At 32.4% G+C, this 19,842-nt stretch overlaps 2 protein-coding genes across 3 annotated transcripts; one reads left to right on the plus strand and one right to left on the minus strand.

The window, feature by feature from the left end:
- Window positions 1-1,348: 1,348 nt before the first annotated feature.
- On the minus strand, window positions 1,349-9,953 carry LOC110690842 (U4/U6.U5 small nuclear ribonucleoprotein 27 kDa protein-like). Of its 2 annotated transcripts, XR_002505171.1 has the most exons (3): window positions 9,227-9,953; window positions 2,635-2,753; window positions 1,349-1,903 (listed from the first exon to the last, which is right to left on the minus strand). XR_002505171.1 is itself a non-coding variant. In XM_021867726.1 (2 exons), exon 1 carries the CDS (start codon window positions 9,861-9,863, stop codon window positions 9,246-9,248), a length of 618 nt encoding a protein of 205 aa, XP_021723418.1. In that variant the 5' UTR covers window positions 9,864-9,952; the 3' UTR covers window positions 1,349-1,903; window positions 9,227-9,245. The 2 variants fall into 2 exon arrangements, 1 of the variants encoding a protein (XP_021723418.1); XM_021867726.1 differs by lacking the exon at window positions 2,635-2,753 and having other exon boundaries at window positions 9,227-9,952.
- Window positions 9,954-15,383: 5,430 nt separating this feature from the next.
- LOC110690843 (probable receptor-like serine/threonine-protein kinase At5g57670) lies at window positions 15,384-19,570 on the plus strand. The gene is made up of 7 exons (XM_021867727.1): window positions 15,384-16,074; window positions 16,181-16,435; window positions 16,712-16,869; window positions 16,981-17,060; window positions 17,260-17,395; window positions 17,635-17,784; window positions 18,988-19,570. Exons 1-7 carry the CDS (start codon window positions 15,828-15,830, stop codon window positions 19,162-19,164), a joined length of 1,203 nt encoding a protein of 400 aa, XP_021723419.1. The 5' UTR covers window positions 15,384-15,827; the 3' UTR covers window positions 19,165-19,570.
- The last annotated feature ends 272 nt before the right edge of the window (window positions 19,571-19,842 follow it).

The raw sequence follows: 19,842 nt of genomic DNA on the forward strand, positions 1-19,842 counted from the left end.
GCAATGTTAAACAAAGAATATATGTACAACCAATCACACTTAATAAGGTGTTTGGTTTAGAAGGTATGGAAATCTTTTCTTGAGATATAGACAAAAGAGTAATCAAATGCACCGAATGTGCTGTCTAATAAGTGAATTTTTAACTGTTAAACAGATCAAATTTTATATAATTGGGTAAACCATGAAAGTTTGTCCCCTTCTAAAAGTTCTTATAGTCTATGTGGAAAAGATGATACGTAGTAAGTTGGTAGATTTTAGGCCTAAAAGTCGGTTCATGGTTGATTATAAAGATAATAATTAAAAAAAAATGATGTATAAAGTCTGAAGGGAAAAATAAAAATGGGATTAATATTCTATGTAGTTATTTTATCATATATTTTTAAATTAGTATCACTTTAAAAATCAGATTATAAGCTTATGTGCTGCATCATTAATGCATTATCCTACGTGAAAGCCACTCTACTTCTTAATGCTTGATTACTCTCACTCTCAGGTCTCTCATACTATGCATCTTGCCATGCAATAAGGAAAGCATAAGGTGTACCACCTAACACGAAAATTATTTTTACTATGTGCATCAAGTTATGGCTTATGGGTTAAATAATTTGGCCACATTTTTATCGGAAAAGTATGACAAGACACAATTAGAATTGGTCTAATAAGTTCATAAACATAACACATTCCATTAGGCTCAAGATGTCATTTCAAAATTGGTCTAGACAAGAAAGCACATAAAAATGACATACGAAGTATGTTTTATATGGTCATAAATTTATTTTTTTTTTTTTTTTTTTTTGAAACCATATCGTAATAAACTTATTACTAAGGAAAAGTCATCCATTATATGTAGATGCCAATATGTGGTATTAAGCTAAGGATAATTTAGGTTGAAGTTATTGAATAAAGCTACACCTAGTTTTATGGTAGATGATTTATTATTGACTTTTAAAAATTGGTTCGACGCAATGAGTCCATATACGTAACTTTCACATGCATGGGTATTATCATTCGAGTTCCAACGCATGATTATTGAGCTCTCTCCGTCAACTCGCTCATGCCTAGATTATATTAGCATCGAATAATCATTTTGAATTTTTTGATTAAATTAGAAATATCTGAGCAGATTTAAACCCATCATTATGTTCTTGTTGCCAACATGCTAACATTTTCTTTAATTGACAGTCTCACCGAATTTGTATACCCACTAAAATGTATAACTGTATAATAAATTACTTGTCATTTTAATCACATTTTTAAGGTTACATTAATTGAGCAAAAGTTTCTGTATCATTACAATCTTATCCCCAGACTTATCTTGGTTATACAATTGTTCTCAAAGTAACCTTCATAGTGATAACCACATAAATCGAATAAAGGTGAAGGGTCTTTGCTCATTGTTTGCCGTAGCCCTAGTGCAAAACCGCAAACTAATAGAGAATTAAACATATTAATTGGTCTCAACCATCAACTTAAGTTTTTAGTTGAGATGATCCTTTTAACACAAATGACTGGAAAACAAAATTCTCTTCTAATTAATATTGTCATTAGCATATTTGGATACGGCCGGATCATTTCAGCCGACTAAACTAACAAAACAATGTTACTGAATGAGGGGTTTTCTTGAACCAACTACTTCAATAGGGATTAAATGACATACGGGTTATAGATCGAGCTGAGTGTTGGGGCGCTGCATGATCAAGCAACAAGGCTGAAATTTACAGCAGCATTAACTTCTATTGTCACAACATATTCAAGAACTCCAGTCCCTTGAATCCTTGATGATGATTTCTCTTGGTATCTAACGAATGAATTACAACAGTTTTGGTAAATTTCCATCTGATCCTGGCTTTTGCTACTAGTTGCTGAAGTCAATAATCTCCAAAGATAAACACGTTTCAAGAACCTGGAATAAGAAGTTTCACACATCAACAAGATCGATCAAGGATTATCACGTCGTACATAAAATCCTCCTAAACCTTATCAAAGACTTTTTTTTCATCTAAATGATGATGTGTTGACTTTTAACAATATTAAAGTGTAATCAATATCGATATATAATTAATAGACTCATTACACTCTTTTTTGTATCACAAATTAATTGTGGCCCAAGCCCAACTACTTTCTCCAACATTACTTGCTAGATGAAAAGACCTTTCAACACCAAAACCTTTTTCAACATCATTTAAGAAACAAGGACTACCCATGACTACCTTTTTAATTGCTGATGCATACTCACCTTTGATAAGCGGTCGTAAATTGCAAGGAATGATAATTGATTCATACGTAATTTTGTAAAGAAACGAGGAAAGAACAAGCTAAAATAGAAAGGCAGACAATTATTTTGGGATGGAGGGATATGTTGAAACAAGGACAGGCTCTATTTAACTTGCAACTGTTCCAAATCCCCTGCCCGTCCCATAAATATATATATAAAAATTTTAAAAAAAATCATCCTAAAAAGACATCTCCATAGTTAATTAATGGACAATTAGCGCAAACAAAATGGGCAATGAACACAACAATTATAATCATTCACTTAAGAACCAGCATACAACTTCACAACAAAACAATCCACTTGGAAGTAAATAATTTTTCACAAAGTTTATGTTATCAACCCTTCAGAAGACTGTTTACCTTGCAAGTTTTTGAAAGTTCGTTCATTGTGCAGTTGCAATCTTCAAAATATTTAAACTCTACCAAATGCACAAAACAAGCTACATAGGCTTCATTCAGTCAGAATGTAACTGCAAATTCTGTATCAAACAGACAATTTCAGGAACGCAGAAGCGTCACAAATTACTAATATAATAAACAAGAATCGCATCAGCTTCTAGTTTAGTAGTTGTACTATTTAATGATTAAAGATAACATGTCCCTAATAACTGGAAAGAAATAAGAAGACAAAGCATACTGGCATCAACAGTCAAAGATACACTGCTCCAGCTTAAACTAGCATGAGTACAAAGACAGTTCTGGTTGTTTAACTTCCAGAAACCCCATTTCCTATATAAAAAAATGTTCCACAACCTCTATTCCACAATCCTTCAATCCTATGTAGAAAAAAGAATCGTCCCTTGAGCATATACTTCCATGGAGTATGAATGACACAAGGTGCACAAGTGGATATAACATGAATATCCAGTTCAGCAAGTTTAAAAAATTATTTGGGTTTACCCCCCTACCCGCAGCAAATATGAATTTTTCTTATTTAAATGTACCACCTTCGTAACTGCATTGCATATGGAAGTATGCTTGTAGAGATTATACTAGGTGAAGTCTCAGTCAGCCTCCAGTCCAACACGATTTCTAGAACAAATTATATTCAAGTTTCTTTAAATGTAATATATTGCGCATCACTGCACCATTAGGTACAATCACATCCAGCAATTGACATGTATAGACTGTAGCACTATCACATACATTTTCACGTGCCACCATTCCTCTTCCATTCCTCAAGCTTTTAATACACAAATTTCCATTAAGAGAAACTTAAAGCCATAGATCGACACAGGCACACAAACTATTTTGAAAAAACAAGCAAACAAACATAGGCTCTAGACCAAAAGCTGTAGGAGATAGAAATATATCAAATGCAAGAATAGAGGGATCCACCTTTTTTTCCACAATCTAAAAAAGCTTTATTCAAAAGGGTTGTACAGTTTCTCCAATAGCTATTACATAAACACACTGTGAAAGGGGCTTTGTTTGGTCTACACTTACTCTAAGAAACTTTAATTTCTTTTTCTTTTCAAGGGGCAGAACCTTTAGTTCCTGAATATATAATCCGAGAGTATAAACGTGTAAAGTTACTAACAGTTAAAGTTGTTAGCAAACACTCCCTCCTTTCTTAAAACCAATGCAAGTGGAATCATACACCCTCCTTTTTGAAAATCTATGCAAGTGAAGTATCTAATGAGAAAAAAGAGAAACAACACAAAAGTGACCCACCCTCAAAAGCACGATTTTCCTGATCATCTCCTACACCTACCCACAATCCACCTTTCTTTCCCCTATGCCTTCTCCACCATCTCTTAAAACCAAATTACTCTCTTCTCCTCTACCATAGTCCACACCACCACATCACACCTTCACCTTGGGGTATAATACCACACTACCACCTCCAGAGTTCTCCTCAATCTTTCTCCTGTTTTTTTTTTTGCAGAATCCCACCTTCCCCTTTCTTTCTCCTAAACTCATAATCTTCTTCACAGCATCTTGTAGAGCTCCAATGGAGAAAATTTCAATAAAAATAAATAAAGAAATGCTTCAACTTCTTCTATTTTATCTCTTCAGAACCACAATACAAAATCCCCATCTCGCCCATCTAAACCAATTTTATATCTCCTCTACCGTACTCCATAACTCCACCCATGGCTTCAAAAAAAACCACAAACACCAACACATTATTCCTCACTCTTTATCCTACTCCTAAATTCTACTAATACTTTCTACATTTCATCTCTCCTGATACCACCAAATTCATTTTTTGAAATTCCAAACACAACTCATCTAGCAAAATCCATGGAAATTGAATCCCACTTTTATTTCGACACCTCTAAGGATTGAAACTTCCCCTATGGTCTTTGGTGTTCTATCTTCATATTTTGGCAAGTTAAACACTTTGCCACAAATTGTGCCACTTTTTTCTTCATATTCGGGCACCAAAGGTTTTTTCATGTCCTTATACAACTATCCCCTCCGGGATGGATTGCCAATCTCTATTTGATGTCTACACGATGTCGTGGAGCACATCATCTTGCCTTAAATCGAATACTTCGGTGTATTAGGTAACTAAATTAAGGCTTAAAGGATGGTCCACGGTTCTTCAGTCATAAATTTTATATTTCTTTTGCCTTTTATATCCATGGCATGCAAAATAATATTTGTAATAAAATCACACACAAGTATAACATCTATCTCAACTAGTCTTTCATCATATAAATGTCTTCTTAACATAAACTATTAAGTAAAATATACAATGAGAAAATTCCAATTTCCATAAGAATAAATCCAAAAACTCATCACTAAAATGATTTGAAATTATTTGGTTTTTTAAAAACAAATTATGTGCATTAGTCTAAGTATAGGTCCATGTATTTTGTGTATTTATGGAATTTTAATCCCATTGGTGATGAGATTTAGATTTAATCTTGTGGAAATTGGAATATTCTCATAGTATATGTTTACTTAATAGTTTATGTTATCACAGATGATGATGGAAAACTTCTATGATTAAAGATTAGTTCAAACAGATGCTATACTTGTGCGTGATTTTATTACAGACATCATTTGGCATGCCATGGATATAAAAAGGCAAAGAAATATGAATTTTATGACTAAAGAACTGTGGATTATCCTTTTAGCCTTAATTCACTTACCCAGTACACCCAAGTATTCGCTTTAAGGGAAGATAGGGTGTTCCACAACTTCGTGGAGACATCAAACAAAGATTGATGGAAGAAGTTCATAGTTCTCCTTATTCAATGCATCATGGAGGGGATAACTTGTATAAGGACATGAAGATCTTTTGTTGGTGGCAGAATTTGAGGCAAAGTGTTTCAACTTGCCAAAAGATGAAGATACCATATGGGATGGTTCAATCCTTAAAGGTAACAAAATGGAAGTGTGATTAAATTTGCCGGATTAATAGTGTGGAATTTCATAAAATGAATTTAGAAAAATCGAAAAGTTATTATAAATTTCAGAAATTCAATAGATAAGCTAATGATAGAACATCAAACAACCAAATATATTGCGAGCTCCCAAATTTCCTCTATTTTATAAGAATATACTATGCAAAAAAAGATTTCCTTGCAATAGAACATGAATATACACCCATCTAACTCTACAAAGTCTTAGGCATCCCATTATATAATGAGACTTTAGAACATTCCACAGCCAAATACATAGTTTGAGCTCCCTAGTTTCCTCTTGTTTAATAAGAATATACTATGCAACAAAAGATTTTCCAGCAGTAGCACATGAATATACACCCATCAAACTCTAGGAAGTCTTAAGCATCCCATAAAAAAGAGACTTAAGAACATTGAACAGCCAAACATAGTGTGAGCTCCCTAGTTTTCTCTATTGTATTAGAATATACTATGCAACAAAAGATTTTCCAGCAATAGCACATGAATATACACCCATCAAACTCTACGAAGTCTTAGGCAACCCATAAAATAATGAGACTTTAAACAGCCAAGTATAATGCAAGTTCCATACTTTATTTCCTCTATTTTATAAGGATATACTATGAATCAGTGTCGCCTTCTCACACTGAAAAAGGAAGTGATAAGTACATGATATAGATAGAGATGCCAGGCTAAGAAGGCAGCTCATGCGGAAGGAAAAACTGATTAAACTTGCATTGCCTAAGTTGTCTGATATCGCAGAAGCAAAAGAATTAGTCAATAAACAAATTTCCACAAAATGCAGAAGTCACATATCTTAGACAGTGCATTTTGTTGGTATCCCTCAAGACCACCATTGAAAGTTCCATATATAAATCTTGCCTTCTAGCGCCATAAAAGATGCAATAAGAGGATTAAGAATCAAAGGAAGATAAAAAGGATAGCTAAAGGAAACAGAAAAAGAGTAGCTTCCTAAAGCAAAGTAACTGATTTTATCCACCAAAACACAGGAGAAGGGAGAATGAGACACTTGCGAGGTAAACTTACATGCTAGTGTCAAAGCCACAAGTTCCGGAAAACGCATCCCACTAATTATAACCAACTCTGGTCCTACTCATTAGGCTACAAGAATGTTATAGACTAAATCAGAAACAAATCAAATGGGAAGAAGAAGAAAATTTAGGAAAAGTTTGATAGTTGATTGTAGTTAAATGTGAATAAATCATCAAACGGTGGCTTACAATCCTAGACCATTTGTAGTCTCTCCCACTACAAGATAATCAAAGTAAACAAAACTCACAAAAATGTTCTTATTTTCTCATGAAGAGATCTGTATATAGCTTTTCTCACTTCCTTTCTTCTCAAACCTCTAACCAATTGGTAGCCTTGTCCAAGCTAGTCATGACAAACTAATTTGCTTTACCATGAGTGCCCCTTCCCCCTAGGCTAGTCCATTACAAGAAACAAGTAGTTATGCTACATAGAAAAACACCATGGCTATTTTTATTACCAAACACAAAATTCCATAAACCGGGAGCCCCTTCTTCTATAGCCACAATGAATCCCGACCCACCTATCTCTTCTATAGTCTCTAAACATGTGTCAAACCACCGCTAAAAATTTCTCACTGAGTTTTATTAACTTCTCAGCCATGCTCACAAAGACTTAACATGGAAGAAAATAGCAGCAGAAGAATACTTGGCGAATATAGTTTGGTAAGCATATACAACCCTCTGATGAAGACTAAACCCCTTCACCCAATTATGATAGAATCTCGAAAAGGACCCACCAAGCACTTGTTCCATTTTTCCTCCAAAACAAAAAGGGAATACACCTCAGCACAACAATCTAAAGTACAAACATCAGCATTGACCAATGCCCGCCTAAAATTTTACAACCACTATATTCAAGTCAAGAGTTAATAGAAAGGAGAGACTAAAAAAAAGCATCCCTAAATTTCTCTGGGGTCATTGAAAAGAAAGAAATATCCGAATCGAAAACTGAGAAATTAACTACCTCCCTCCACTTAGTTTTAAATCACCGACACAATCTACAATACTCCTCATAATCAGGCAATCCAAGACATACACCAAAAGGAAAAAGGACATCCATCAATGAGGATGATCCCACTCATGCCAAATTTCTTACACTTCCTCCATCCCAAATTATTTTGTAGTAGGAGTTTCTTAATCTCTTGTAACAACTTGTTACCTTACACTTGCTCACCTCAGCTACTCAGCATTTAAAAGCCTTCTTCATTACACCCTATAACCACCTAAGCCTCTTCTTTCAATCTTTTATATCTCACCAACACAGATGTTGCAATCATACTATGTCTAATAATGTTGGCCTTATTTTTATCCATCTTAAAAAATCTGCAAATTTGATACCAAATTCTCATCTAAGCCATTATTAACTTCTCAAATTGACATGCTAATACAGACAATAATATGTTAGAAAATCCTTTGTTACAAAGTCCACACTAGATAAGGAGAACCAAAAACTGAAACGCTAAGTGTCAAGAAAAACGGATGCAATGTACACCTAACTTACAGAATTTCATGGATTCCTCACGATTTAAAAAATGCTTAGGAAGAGGATGAATGACAAGCTTATTAAGAGCATTAAGATAACAAAAGGAGTGTCACTTTAGTACTAGTATGAGAATTGAAGAAACTTCTGACACTATTTCTCCAAAAAATGAACCCATAATAAAGCACGATGAGATAAGTCCAATTCAATAGCTAAAATCAGCATACTTACAGAAAAACCTCACTTCTAAAAGAGAGCCCATACCTATGTTCTGAACTTAATGCACATGCAAGGTGCAACACACGATTTATGGCTTATAATTAAGGCACAACATGCAAGGTGCAACACACGATTTATGGCTTATAATTAAGGCACAACATGCAAGGTGAGCATGTGTACTGAACCTTGATGCTGAAGCCCCAATGAATTTGCGTTAAAATTGTTAAACCACACATTAGCTTTTGCATAATCCAAATACATGTAACACCTAGAAGTTTTTGGGACATTTGCCCCTATTTTTAACCAGCAGCGAAGAGGCAACTCTTAAGCCAGACATTATACAGATTACTTCATTTTGTACAGCTAAGATGCAGCCTAGGTAAGTAGTGATTTGTCCGAAGCACCCACCTATAGGTTATTAAGGTCCAACAAACAGAATATGAGACGGTATATGGCTATGCACGCTCAGAATCCTATTACTCCATGGTGCCTCTGCCTCATTTAACTAGCATTATTGGTAAATTTATTTGACTTTCAAATCAAGTTTCACTACATATGCAATTATTCTCCAAAAAAAACAAAGACATTACATAACAACTCACTCCCACATTCCCAAACCAGGTGGAAGGACAAATTTTCCATCCATGATTCGAATACACGTAAATTCAATACATAGGCCAAATCTAGTAATCCGATGACAAAGATTTTCACTACACAATAATGTCTTACTCAATAATCATATATTCACAAAATTCATAGTGCAATCAAAACAAATTCAAAGCAAAAACATAACTAAACAAAATAAAATTACAAATTCAACAAAATCAATTGTAAACCCTAACCTTGAGAAGTGAAGAAACCCTAGCGATTGCGCTCAGCAGGCAAAGGACGATTGAATCCACCTCTACGATTCATATACTGTCGAGGCTGACGCTTCGTAACAGCACGAACACCACTAACATCAGCACCAGGAACAGGCTTCCCTTTCGTACTATCAAACCCTACCGGAATCCCTAATTTCTTCATCATCTCAATTTCATCATCTTCACCACCTTCTTCACCATTAATACCACCATTATCATTGTTCTGACTCTTCTCTCTGTCTTCTCTTCGTTCCGATTTCTTCTTCTTCTGCTCCTTAGCAATTCCTTCGACGAATTCGGAGACGACATTGCGGTCGGTGTCATCGTAGTCGTCATTCTCTCTCCTCCGTGAATGGTGGTGGTGACGGCGGGAGCGGTCGACGGAGCGGGACCTGGAACGGGACCGTGCTTCGGATTGTGACCGGGAGCGGCGGCGCCGATCTGGCGAGCGTGAGCGCGAGCGGGCGTGGCGGGAGCGTCGGTCTCGGTCTCGGTGTCGGTCACGGTCGTCTACATCTCTCCGACGGTCACGATCGCGGTGGTCGCGGTCCCTCTCATCGCGGCCGCGGTCACGGTCTCGGTCGCGGTCTCTTTCATCTCGGCCACGGTCGCCCATTGATGTGTAAAGAGAAGGTTGAGAGTAGAGTGAAGTGAAAAAGAGTTGAAAATTAGAATTGATTTTAGGGCTTTTAGGGCCGTTTGATTCAAGGGAAAGGAGAAAATTAGAATTGATTTGTACGGAGTAATGAAAATTGAAATTTTGACTTTTTCCATAATAAAAAATAAAATAAAAAAATAATTTTTATCATCAAAACTTCTAAACCTTTTATTTTGCCAAAAAAAAAATTCTAAAAATTGTTTTTTACCACCTAACGAGAAAACCATTAAATCTAACGGTTTAAAAAAAAATCGAATTTTGTGCGCAAACCATGCTCTTCATACATTTAGGGGGCCATTTTGATTCTTCGTGAACCAATTTGAGGTCAGAATTGACAAAAAAATGATCGAAAATGCCTCGTTTTGCGTAATCACGCAAATCGAGGTTTTTTAAACACGCAAAACGAGGCATTTTCGATCATTTTTTGTCAATTCTGACTTCAAATTGGACCCGTAGAACTAAAATGCCCCCGAAAACCTTTAAAGAGCATGTGTTTGACACGAAATTCGAAGTATTTTAAAAATTCCGTTAGGTTTTTGACGACAGGTGGTAAAAAAAAATATATTTTGTGGTAAAATAAAAGTTTTAGAAGTTTTGGTAGTAAAAAAAAAATTTTTTTTTTATTTTTTTTGTGGTAAAAGTTAAAATTTCCTTATTTTAAATAAATAACGAAGGGAATAAGAGCCATCATGGAATTACTACACGACCACCTCTTCAAGTTTCTTTCTCTGTTTTTGGACACCTTGAAGACCCTGTACCACCCACTTTGGCCACCTACACCGACGCCCCTATTTTGAGCATATTTAGGTCAAAGGTTGTTTTATTTTAGAATAATCAAAAGGTCGTTTTATTTTTGGGAAACCGCTGAAAGATTGTTTTATTCTTGACAATTTTTCTATAACAAAATAACTCTTTGTAACTAACAATCAATCAATCAATAACTATATACTAAAAGACACACCAGCAATGACACGTGTCATTTTCTGGTGTGTCCTTAGTTTTTTTTTTATTAAAAAAATATTTTGGAAACAAATCTTATACAATACATAAATAAAAGATAACAAATTTATACACAATTAAAAGATTTGATGTATATTTCCATAATATATTATCAACTATATAAACATAAGTAAAAAAAAAATAAAAAAAAAAAATTAGATTTTTTTATAGAATTTGTGTCAATATTATTAGAAGGATTCTATTTTTATTTTTATTTTTATTTTAATTTAACTATATATTAAAAGCTCCAAGAAAGTAATTTGAATATCAAATATTAAAAAATTACTTAAAATAAAATATTTGATTTATCCTTCCAAAAAAAATTAACAACTTTAAATTTAAGCAAAAAAAAAAGAAAAAAAAAGCTTAACATAATTTTTAATGTCCTACGTTTTAATAAATTCATTTAGTGAAATCAAATATATCAATGTCATTTTCTGGTGTGTCCTTAGTTTTTTTTTTATTAAAAAAATATTTTGGAAAAAAATCTTATACAATACATAAATAAAAGATAACAAATTTATACACAATTAAAAGATTTGATGTATATTTCCATAATATATTATCAACTATATAAAAAAAAATAGATTTTTTTTATAGAATTTGTGTCAAATATTACTAGAAGGATTCTATTTTTATTTTTATTTTAATTTAATTATATATTAAAAGCTCCAAGAAAGTAATTCGAATATCAAATATTAAAAAATTACTTCAAATAAAATATTTGATTTATCCTTCCAAGAAAAAAATAACAACTTTAAATTTAAGCAAAAAAGAAAAGAAAAAAAAATTATTAACATAATTTTTAATGTCCTACGTTTTAATAAATTCATTTAGTGAAATCAAATATATACAAAAATATATGCATATTAACAAATGCATATTTTTAAAATCATGTCTTGCCAATGGGCAGTGGCTAATTATCACCTTTTACATACCCCCGGGTGCACATAGAGATATGTGTAGGCAAAAGTAGTTTTAAAGAAAATATACTAGCTAATAGGCTCTTTCATAAATTAAGCATAATATTTTAAACAAATTATTATTTTATAACTAAATGTAGTATTAATATGAAACAATTCTTAAAAATAACCGTGCATGGCACGGGACCTAACCTAGTTCCCAATGTAATTCACACGTGATTTTATACTTTTTTCACTTTTCTTAAGTTTTGTGAAATATTAAAAACATGCACATCATTTAGGGACGAGGGGAGTATTATATATCAAAAATCAAAACATGTAGATGTAGTAATAAACTAATAATGAAGGAAATAAGGGAATGTTTGATATGAACAATGGAAATGAAGCAAAAAGAAAACAAATAAGAGGAAATAGATGAATCATCTAATTCTTATATTTTCATTTACTTAGTTAAACCATGGAAAATAACAACTAAAACCTAGTATCTTCATTCGTTTATTTAATTTTTGTTTGAGGAGAGTAAGGATAATTGTTACTTTAGGTTTCAATTAAAAAAGTAACAAATCAAAATGAAAGTTGGAAATCATAATTATTATTAGCTTTAACCAAACACTTGATAATGGTAATAATAGTTTGATTGAATCCGTTACTTATTAAAAAAAAAAGAAACACTCCTACGTACTAAACATGCTCTAAGTAGTTACGACTCCCAATGAGCCCGCGATTAGTAAAAAGGCTTGTTACGGAAGCGTGATAAGCTCATAGCCCTACAAGCTATATAAAGAATGACATTCTTAATCCTTATCATCATAAGACCTTAACTTCGTATTAAAAACATCAATTCATGAATTAAACATATTTTAAGTCTAATGTTAGCAATTAAAGCAAAACATTACACTGTTTTGAGACTCTCGTCACGTACCTCACGCTCCACTCCTTTTGAGTCTTTTGATGTTTATATTAACACAATAGTTAAGAAAATAACAATAGTAAAAAAATAAACAATAAAATTACTCTAACTTATTAATATTGATGCAAAATGCATGGATGTAAAATTACAAAACTGCCCAAAGGAAATGAGCTACTCGTTCAAGGTCAAGGATTCATATAGCTAGGTCAAAGCTTGCATCAAAATCGATTTTAAAGTTCGTTGTCAATTTAATAGAGACATGGAAAGCTCTTTAATGTTAGGTCTTTTATCAAGATCAAGCTATTCTTGTTTTACCTGGCTCCTTGCAATTCATGTGATATTCTATTAATTTAAAGAAAAAACAAAACATGGTTGTATAATTTATTTGAATTAAAGGCTCCCTTCTATCTAATCAGCGAGTAACCATGGTTACTCTCTTATATAGTGTAATGCATGATAAAGTATAGTGTTAGAAATATAATATACAATATTAAGAAGAAATAAGTTCACCCGCTCATTGAAAAGAAAAAAAGAAAAAAAAAATCATCAACTCATCGTGTGAAATAGGTTATACAAGTTTGAAAAATAATACAACATAACTCATGCATATTATGTATATAGATCGGATATCTAAACTGGCGGGCGCTAAATATATTGTTTATATTAACATAGTTTTCATACATTAGCAATCTTGTCAATACATGCACATATTTGCTTCAAGTTGCAACTATGACGATAGTTCACTATATATCTTAATTATGATATTGGTAAAACAAGATTATCATTATAAAAACTTATTATGATTTTTAATAGTTTCTCACCTATTGGCAAAGTAATTAATTAAATCACTATTTATGAATCTTTCATTTGAATGCAATATGGCACCAATTCATCATTTAAGGATAATTATCTTTTAATTGACAATGACTTATTATAATAATGCTACTATTAATGCATCTTATATAAGGATTATTTATTAGAAATTCAAAATTTCCACCCCTTCATAATGACAAAATATATATTGATTTCAATTTGTCAATAATCCAATTGTTAATTAGTCGGTAAAGATCACGACATGTATCTTTGATTTCATGCATGGTTGTATACTTGTACATCATCTACCATGCAATGACCATGTTTAATTTACTGTCTTTAATGATATTAACTTTGATTTTAGATATATAATTGACAATTTGCCCATTTTCTTCTGTCATCACATATTCACATCACATCCATAATTAAAGATTCATTATATAATTTATTACCTCATTAATTTAATTAGCTATTTAGTTCATTATGAAAAAAATTTCAACCTAAAGCATCAATTGTAAAAGAGAATAAACTTGTAAGCAAATACTACATATCAAACCTATAATTAAAACACTAATCAATAGTATTATGCCGACACTAACAACTCCCCTTCCTTTCCCCAAAAATACTTAGGCATGCATGCTAGATAATATTAACAACTTTCACTTTTTAATTTTAAAGACACATAATATATGTATGTGACAAGCATGGGATGGGATAAAACTTTTTATTTAAGTATTATTTTTTTTTATATCTAATTTACTTAATCATGGCTTTATTTCTAAAACAGCAGTAAAAACAATCACGAATAGACACTCAATTTAAGTACAATATGAAACAATTGAACCCAACAACGGTAAAACTTTAAAAAGCACAAGTAAAACATTGTTGAGAACGATATTTCTTAATAACGCGACGTCTCACTCGTTTATAATATGAATGAATCACAATCAATAAAATCTCCGAAACACAACCCGAAAACTCCAAACTACTGCTCCAACTTTCAACTCTATAAAAACGTAACAACTATTCAGTTGGTTTGTTTGTTTACTAATAATAACAATCGTCCAAAACGTTGTAAAAACACTAGGGAACAAGACATAAACCAACTACTAAAACAACTCTAAAAAATAAACAAAAAGGTTTGTATTAATTCATTTCAGTTGGAGCGCCTGACCTTGGAGCTCTAATGTACATAAGATGGTCCACTGCCAGCTCCTTAAAGCAAAGTCCCCTTCAATCATTTAATTTTTTTCCAGATTAATGTGTTGTCTTTCTCTCTCTTTACCCTTTCATAAAAGGAGAATTAGGGTTATTGTATCAAGTACTAAATCTATATGGCTAGTGTTATTGGCCTTATTGCCTATTGTTTCATTATTTAGGAAAATGACTAGGTGAATGCACAAAAAATAAACTTATAAAATGTCGTCAATTGATAGAGTAATTTTACGATGATTAAAAAGTGGTTCAAATTATTTGCATTTGACGATAGTTGAACTACCAAATTATTAACTACTATATTCAAACCGTATTCTAAGCATAGATTAGCCTGTAAATTGGCTCATGAGGCGACTCACATGTACTGTACTTGTCTTGTAACAGCTGATTTGCGTCAATTTGGCTCGAATTCACCTGAATTAGCCCAACAACCGCCTCTTTTTGCGAGTTATTATTCACCTCAATTACTTATATCTAATTTACCCTATCAACAAAGCTCATTATTACACTACTACAATAATACTATGGAATTAAGAGAAATCCAACCATGAAAATGGCGGAGTAATATAAGCGTACTCCACTTACTACAAGACGTCTTAAAGATTGATTTATCACTACTCGTAACGTTGTACAATACTGTACCTATTAGCTATTACACTGGTACATGTTACTACTTTATATGGATAAATGAAAACGGCATTAATTTTATAGACGAGACACACACAAACCCCTTTGTTGGACATGAATAGTTCCTCCTACTTCTCCTTTTATTCTCCTTCTTTCTCTCCTGCATTTAAAAACACCAACTAAACATTACCAACTTCACATTTCTTCATATCTCAATTACTCCATTCACCTCTTCTTTCTTTCTCTCTCTCTCTTCTAAACCAAAATTTCACACCCAAAAAATTAAAAAACAGCTATTTATTTCATTGTACTGATGTTCTTCATATAATGCTGTTCCCTTAAATCCTTACATTTTCAGAAATTCCAAAAAAATAATTTAAAAAAAAACAGAGGGATTTTGTTTTAAAAAACAGGGGAGAAAGAAAAAACAGAGAAATGAAGTACATTCGATCTGGAAGTTTGAAGAGGTTGTTTTCTATTGGAAGGCGTAGTACAAGCAGCAGTAGCAGCTTAGAAGATTCTGGAATTGAAGAAGATAATAATAATAATGTTATTAATAATAATAATAAGCATAAAAGTAATGAGATTGAGTTTATTGAACCACATCTTTTTCCTAAGAAACCCACTTGGAAATGTTACTCCTTTGAAGAAATCTTTGCTGCTACCAATGGCTTCTCCTCAGGTTAGTTTAAAAACCCGGATGTTCGGGATTAATAGTCTATGTTTTTCTTTTTTGTTGTTGTAATTTGTGAATATTATTGATTTTTTTTTTTTTGGTGGGTGAACAGATAATTTGGTGGGAAAAGGAGGGTATTCAGAGGTATACAAAGGAGAGTTAAAAAATGGAGAAATGGTAGCAGTGAAGAAGCTAACAAGAGCAACCAATGAGGAGAAGAGAGAGAGAGAGTTTTTAACAGAGATTGGAACAATTGGACATGTTTTTCATCCAAATGTTTCTTCTCTTTTAGGGTGTTGTATTGATAATGGTCTTTATCTTCTTTTCCCCTTCTCTCCTAGAGGCTCTGTTGCTTCTGTTCTTCATGGTAAGTCACGGCACCTGTCTGAATTTAGTTGTCACATTACTAGTTCAAGTCGACATATTTCATTATCGTTTGCAAATAGTTAGTGAATCTAAAACCTTTTTTGTGAAAATGAAAATGAATCTAGGGAAAAGAAAAGTCATAGATGGTTTAATCTTAGCCATTAATTATTTCGTCAATAAAAAAGTTAAAGTCGAGTTAAGAATGTTATCTTTTTGAGAAACTCTCGTGTTAGTATTTTGACATTATGTTAAACTCGAATTTGGCCGAATAATGTAGATCAAAGTAATCCACCGATGGAGTGGGAAGTGAGGCACAAGATAGCAATTGGAACAGCCAAAGGGTTACATTACTTGCACAAAGGGTGCCAAAGAAGAATTATTCATAGAGATATCAAGGCCACAAACATTTTGTTAAGTGAAGATTTTGAACCACAGGTACACCTTACAATTATGTACTTGGTATAATTATTGTTATGTTCCCTATATTTCATTGACAAAAAAGATGATATGTTTACTAACAACATTACATCATGGGGTTAAGTACAGATTTCTGATTTTGGCCTTGCCAAATGGCTTCCAACCCAATGGAGTCATCACTCAATTGCCCCAATTGAAGGAACGGTCGGGTACGTATTTTATTACCTATCCATTCACGTTACATTGACACAAACTCTTGTATCAGACCCCGTGTAGTTGGCCTAATTGGCTAATGAAAAGTGCTAGTTCAGTGGGGTATACATGTCGTATTAGGCCCTTTTAATCAACTTTGGTTTGTCATCGACTCAATTAGTATGCTAATGATTCATTTCGGGCTTAATTATGCAGATATTTGGCACCTGAATATTTCTCCCATGGGATTGTTGATGAAAAAACAGATGTTTTTGCATTTGGAGTCTTCCTTCTAGAACTAATTTCCGGGAAAAAACCAGTTGATGCCTCTCATCAAAGCTTACGAAGTTGGGTAAGAAAAAAAATATATATTGCCATTCTTAATATATTATTATGCTGTTACATGTTTATGTCATCTAGAAATATAAAAGTTTGTATTTTTACACATTTATTATAACTTCGTTGTGTTTGACTAATGTTTAGGGTTTCTTGTGGGTTTAAGCTTCTTGGAATATATAGATAGTGATTACATAATATAATCTTTAATCTTTGTTGTTTATCTAATTAATGTCAAATGTATGATTATGACAGGCTAAACCTTTCCTCAAACGAGGGGAGATTGAGAAATTGGTTGACCCAAGACTTGAAGATACCTATAATGAAATTGAATTAAGACGAATGGCTTTTGCCGCTTCTATTTGCATACGTTCATCAACTAATTGGCGCCCTACCATGAGTGAGGTAATTGCGTAACGAAAAAGCTTCGTACGATACCATCTCATGATACATTTACGCGTTGTCTAAAAATTAATGCTAAACTATGCTAGCTAGTTCATTTAAATTTTAGAAAGTACAAAATTAATTTGGTCATGTGTTATACTCCCTTAGCTTGTTTACACTGTCCTAAATAAGTAAATAAGTGATTTTTATAATTCCTTGTTTACATATATTGTCCTCTTATGAGAGTTCTGAGTTTTCGACTCATCACTTTTCTTTAAAATCGGTGTTATATAAATAACCTCTTATTAGAGTTTTGAGTTTTCGACTCATCACTTTTCTTGAAAAATCGGTGCTCATACAAATAATAAGCAGATAATATAGTGACAGTCATATACATTGTACGAGTATTGAAGATGCAAATTAAAGGGATACTTTGTCTTGTAGGAATTGAGTTTGAAAAAATATAAGTGAATTTTTGGTGTACTAGTGAATGACTAATTATTAATTAGTGCAAAAAAAAATTCTTACCAGATGGTTTGGTGGCCTATGATTTTAATTTAGAGTTGTTCAAGCAAAAAATAATTAGGCAACTGATGTTCTACTTCTACCTAACCTAAAAAAATTTGACACGAGCAATGTTTTACATTTTGTGCAACCTCCCAAGTGTTACTAGATTATGATTAGTCTAATCATATGTGACTTTATTTTATTATTGTTAGATTGTCTAATTCTGCTAGCTAGCTTATTATTTAATTAATTACTACTTTTTTGTGGGGCTATTTTTATATAATTTATTTGATTTGATATTATGATATATTCATGTTTGTTTTCTTCTACATAGTAGACCCCAATTATTATTGCATAATTTGCATTGGAAATGTTTCTTAAATAGTTCGCCTCTTCTTAATAGCTACACATGCTATTGCTTGTAAATATTTGACGATTATTTGACATTATCTAAAATGAAGATATAATTCAACAAGCATAGACGAACAATATAATTGTACAAGTACATCTAGCAAAACTTAGGGTTTATTTTCAGTTCAGTTCAGATTCTAATTTTCTTCTCTTATAAAATATTCATTTCAGTTCAATTTAGCTCAATTCAGTCAATGAAACATACCCTTAATCTTAATTATTAGATTTCTAGATGATGTGTCGGTTATTTTTACTACACGAGCACATCATTGGCTGATATTATTACTTATCAATTATTATTAATAGGTACTTGAGATGTTGATGGGAGGGGAGATAGATGAAGAAAGGTGGGAAATGCCAGAGAAAGAAGCCCAAGATCATGATCAAGAGTTTTGGGATTTTGAAGACCTTGAATTTGAGTGTGATTCTTCATTCTCCACATCAATACATGAAGATTCAATTTATACTGGAAGCTTGAATTGAATTATGGCGGGAGAGAAGATTTGAAAATTGCGATAGTTTTCATGTAAATAAAACATAAACTTTGTAGGATCATGAATTTAAATGTTGTAACATAAAACTATAAATGATTGAGTTTATTAGACAAAAATTATGAGAGGTTAATTTTAATTATGTGGGGCGCGCTCCTAGTGTTACATGTTACATACTCGGATTTAAGAATAATCTCGATTGATTTGTACGTACAAATTACGAGTCAAAAGTTCGTTAGTCCTGTATCCTATTGTTAGTTTGTAGTGCTATATCAAAAGTTAGTAAGCTCTTGTACTCCCGTGTAGTAAAAGTAGTTGTAATAGTATAATTAGTATTGTAAATGTCCCTCTTGTTTTGTTAACACTTAATTCATTTTACGAGTAGTAGGTTTTAAACATTTAAAGGTGCGTTTTATTATTTGTTTTTAACATATCTAGCTAAATATGTTCTAGTTTAATTTAATTTGAATTTACTTAACCTTATTCAGCTAGGACAACCTTAACTTTTTTAAATTTTTTTATATATATATTTATTGTAAATAAATCTTGGATATATAGCACTAATCTTATCAAGGGTCTTTAATCAAAATTAAATGACTATTTTAGCTCCTTAATTGTTTTATCAGTCTACCATACAAATATTTGAGCATCAATATTTAACTATGTATTA

The sequence above is a fragment of the Chenopodium quinoa genome, unplaced genomic scaffold, assembly GCF_001683475.1.
Source record: "Chenopodium quinoa cultivar QQ74 unplaced genomic scaffold, ASM168347v1, whole genome shotgun sequence".
NCBI lineage: Eukaryota > Viridiplantae > Streptophyta > Magnoliopsida > Caryophyllales > Amaranthaceae > Chenopodium > Chenopodium quinoa.

Bases quoted from the DNA above. Each gene is read 5' to 3' on its own strand.
- LOC110690842 (XM_021867726.1), bottom strand. From the start codon at position 9,863: ATGGGCGACCGTGGCCGAGATGAAAGAGACCGCGACCGAGACCGTGAC.
- LOC110690843 (XM_021867727.1), top strand. From the start codon at position 15,828: ATGAAGTACATTCGATCTGGAAGTTTGAAGAGGTTGTTTTCTATTGGA. The intron at 16,075-16,180 runs GTTAGTTTAAAA...GTGGGTGAACAG, and splicing joins TACCAATGGCTTCTCCTCAG to ATAATTTGGTGGGAAAAGGA. The intron at 16,436-16,711 runs GTAAGTCACGGC...CGAATAATGTAG, and splicing joins TGTTGCTTCTGTTCTTCATG to ATCAAAGTAATCCACCGATG.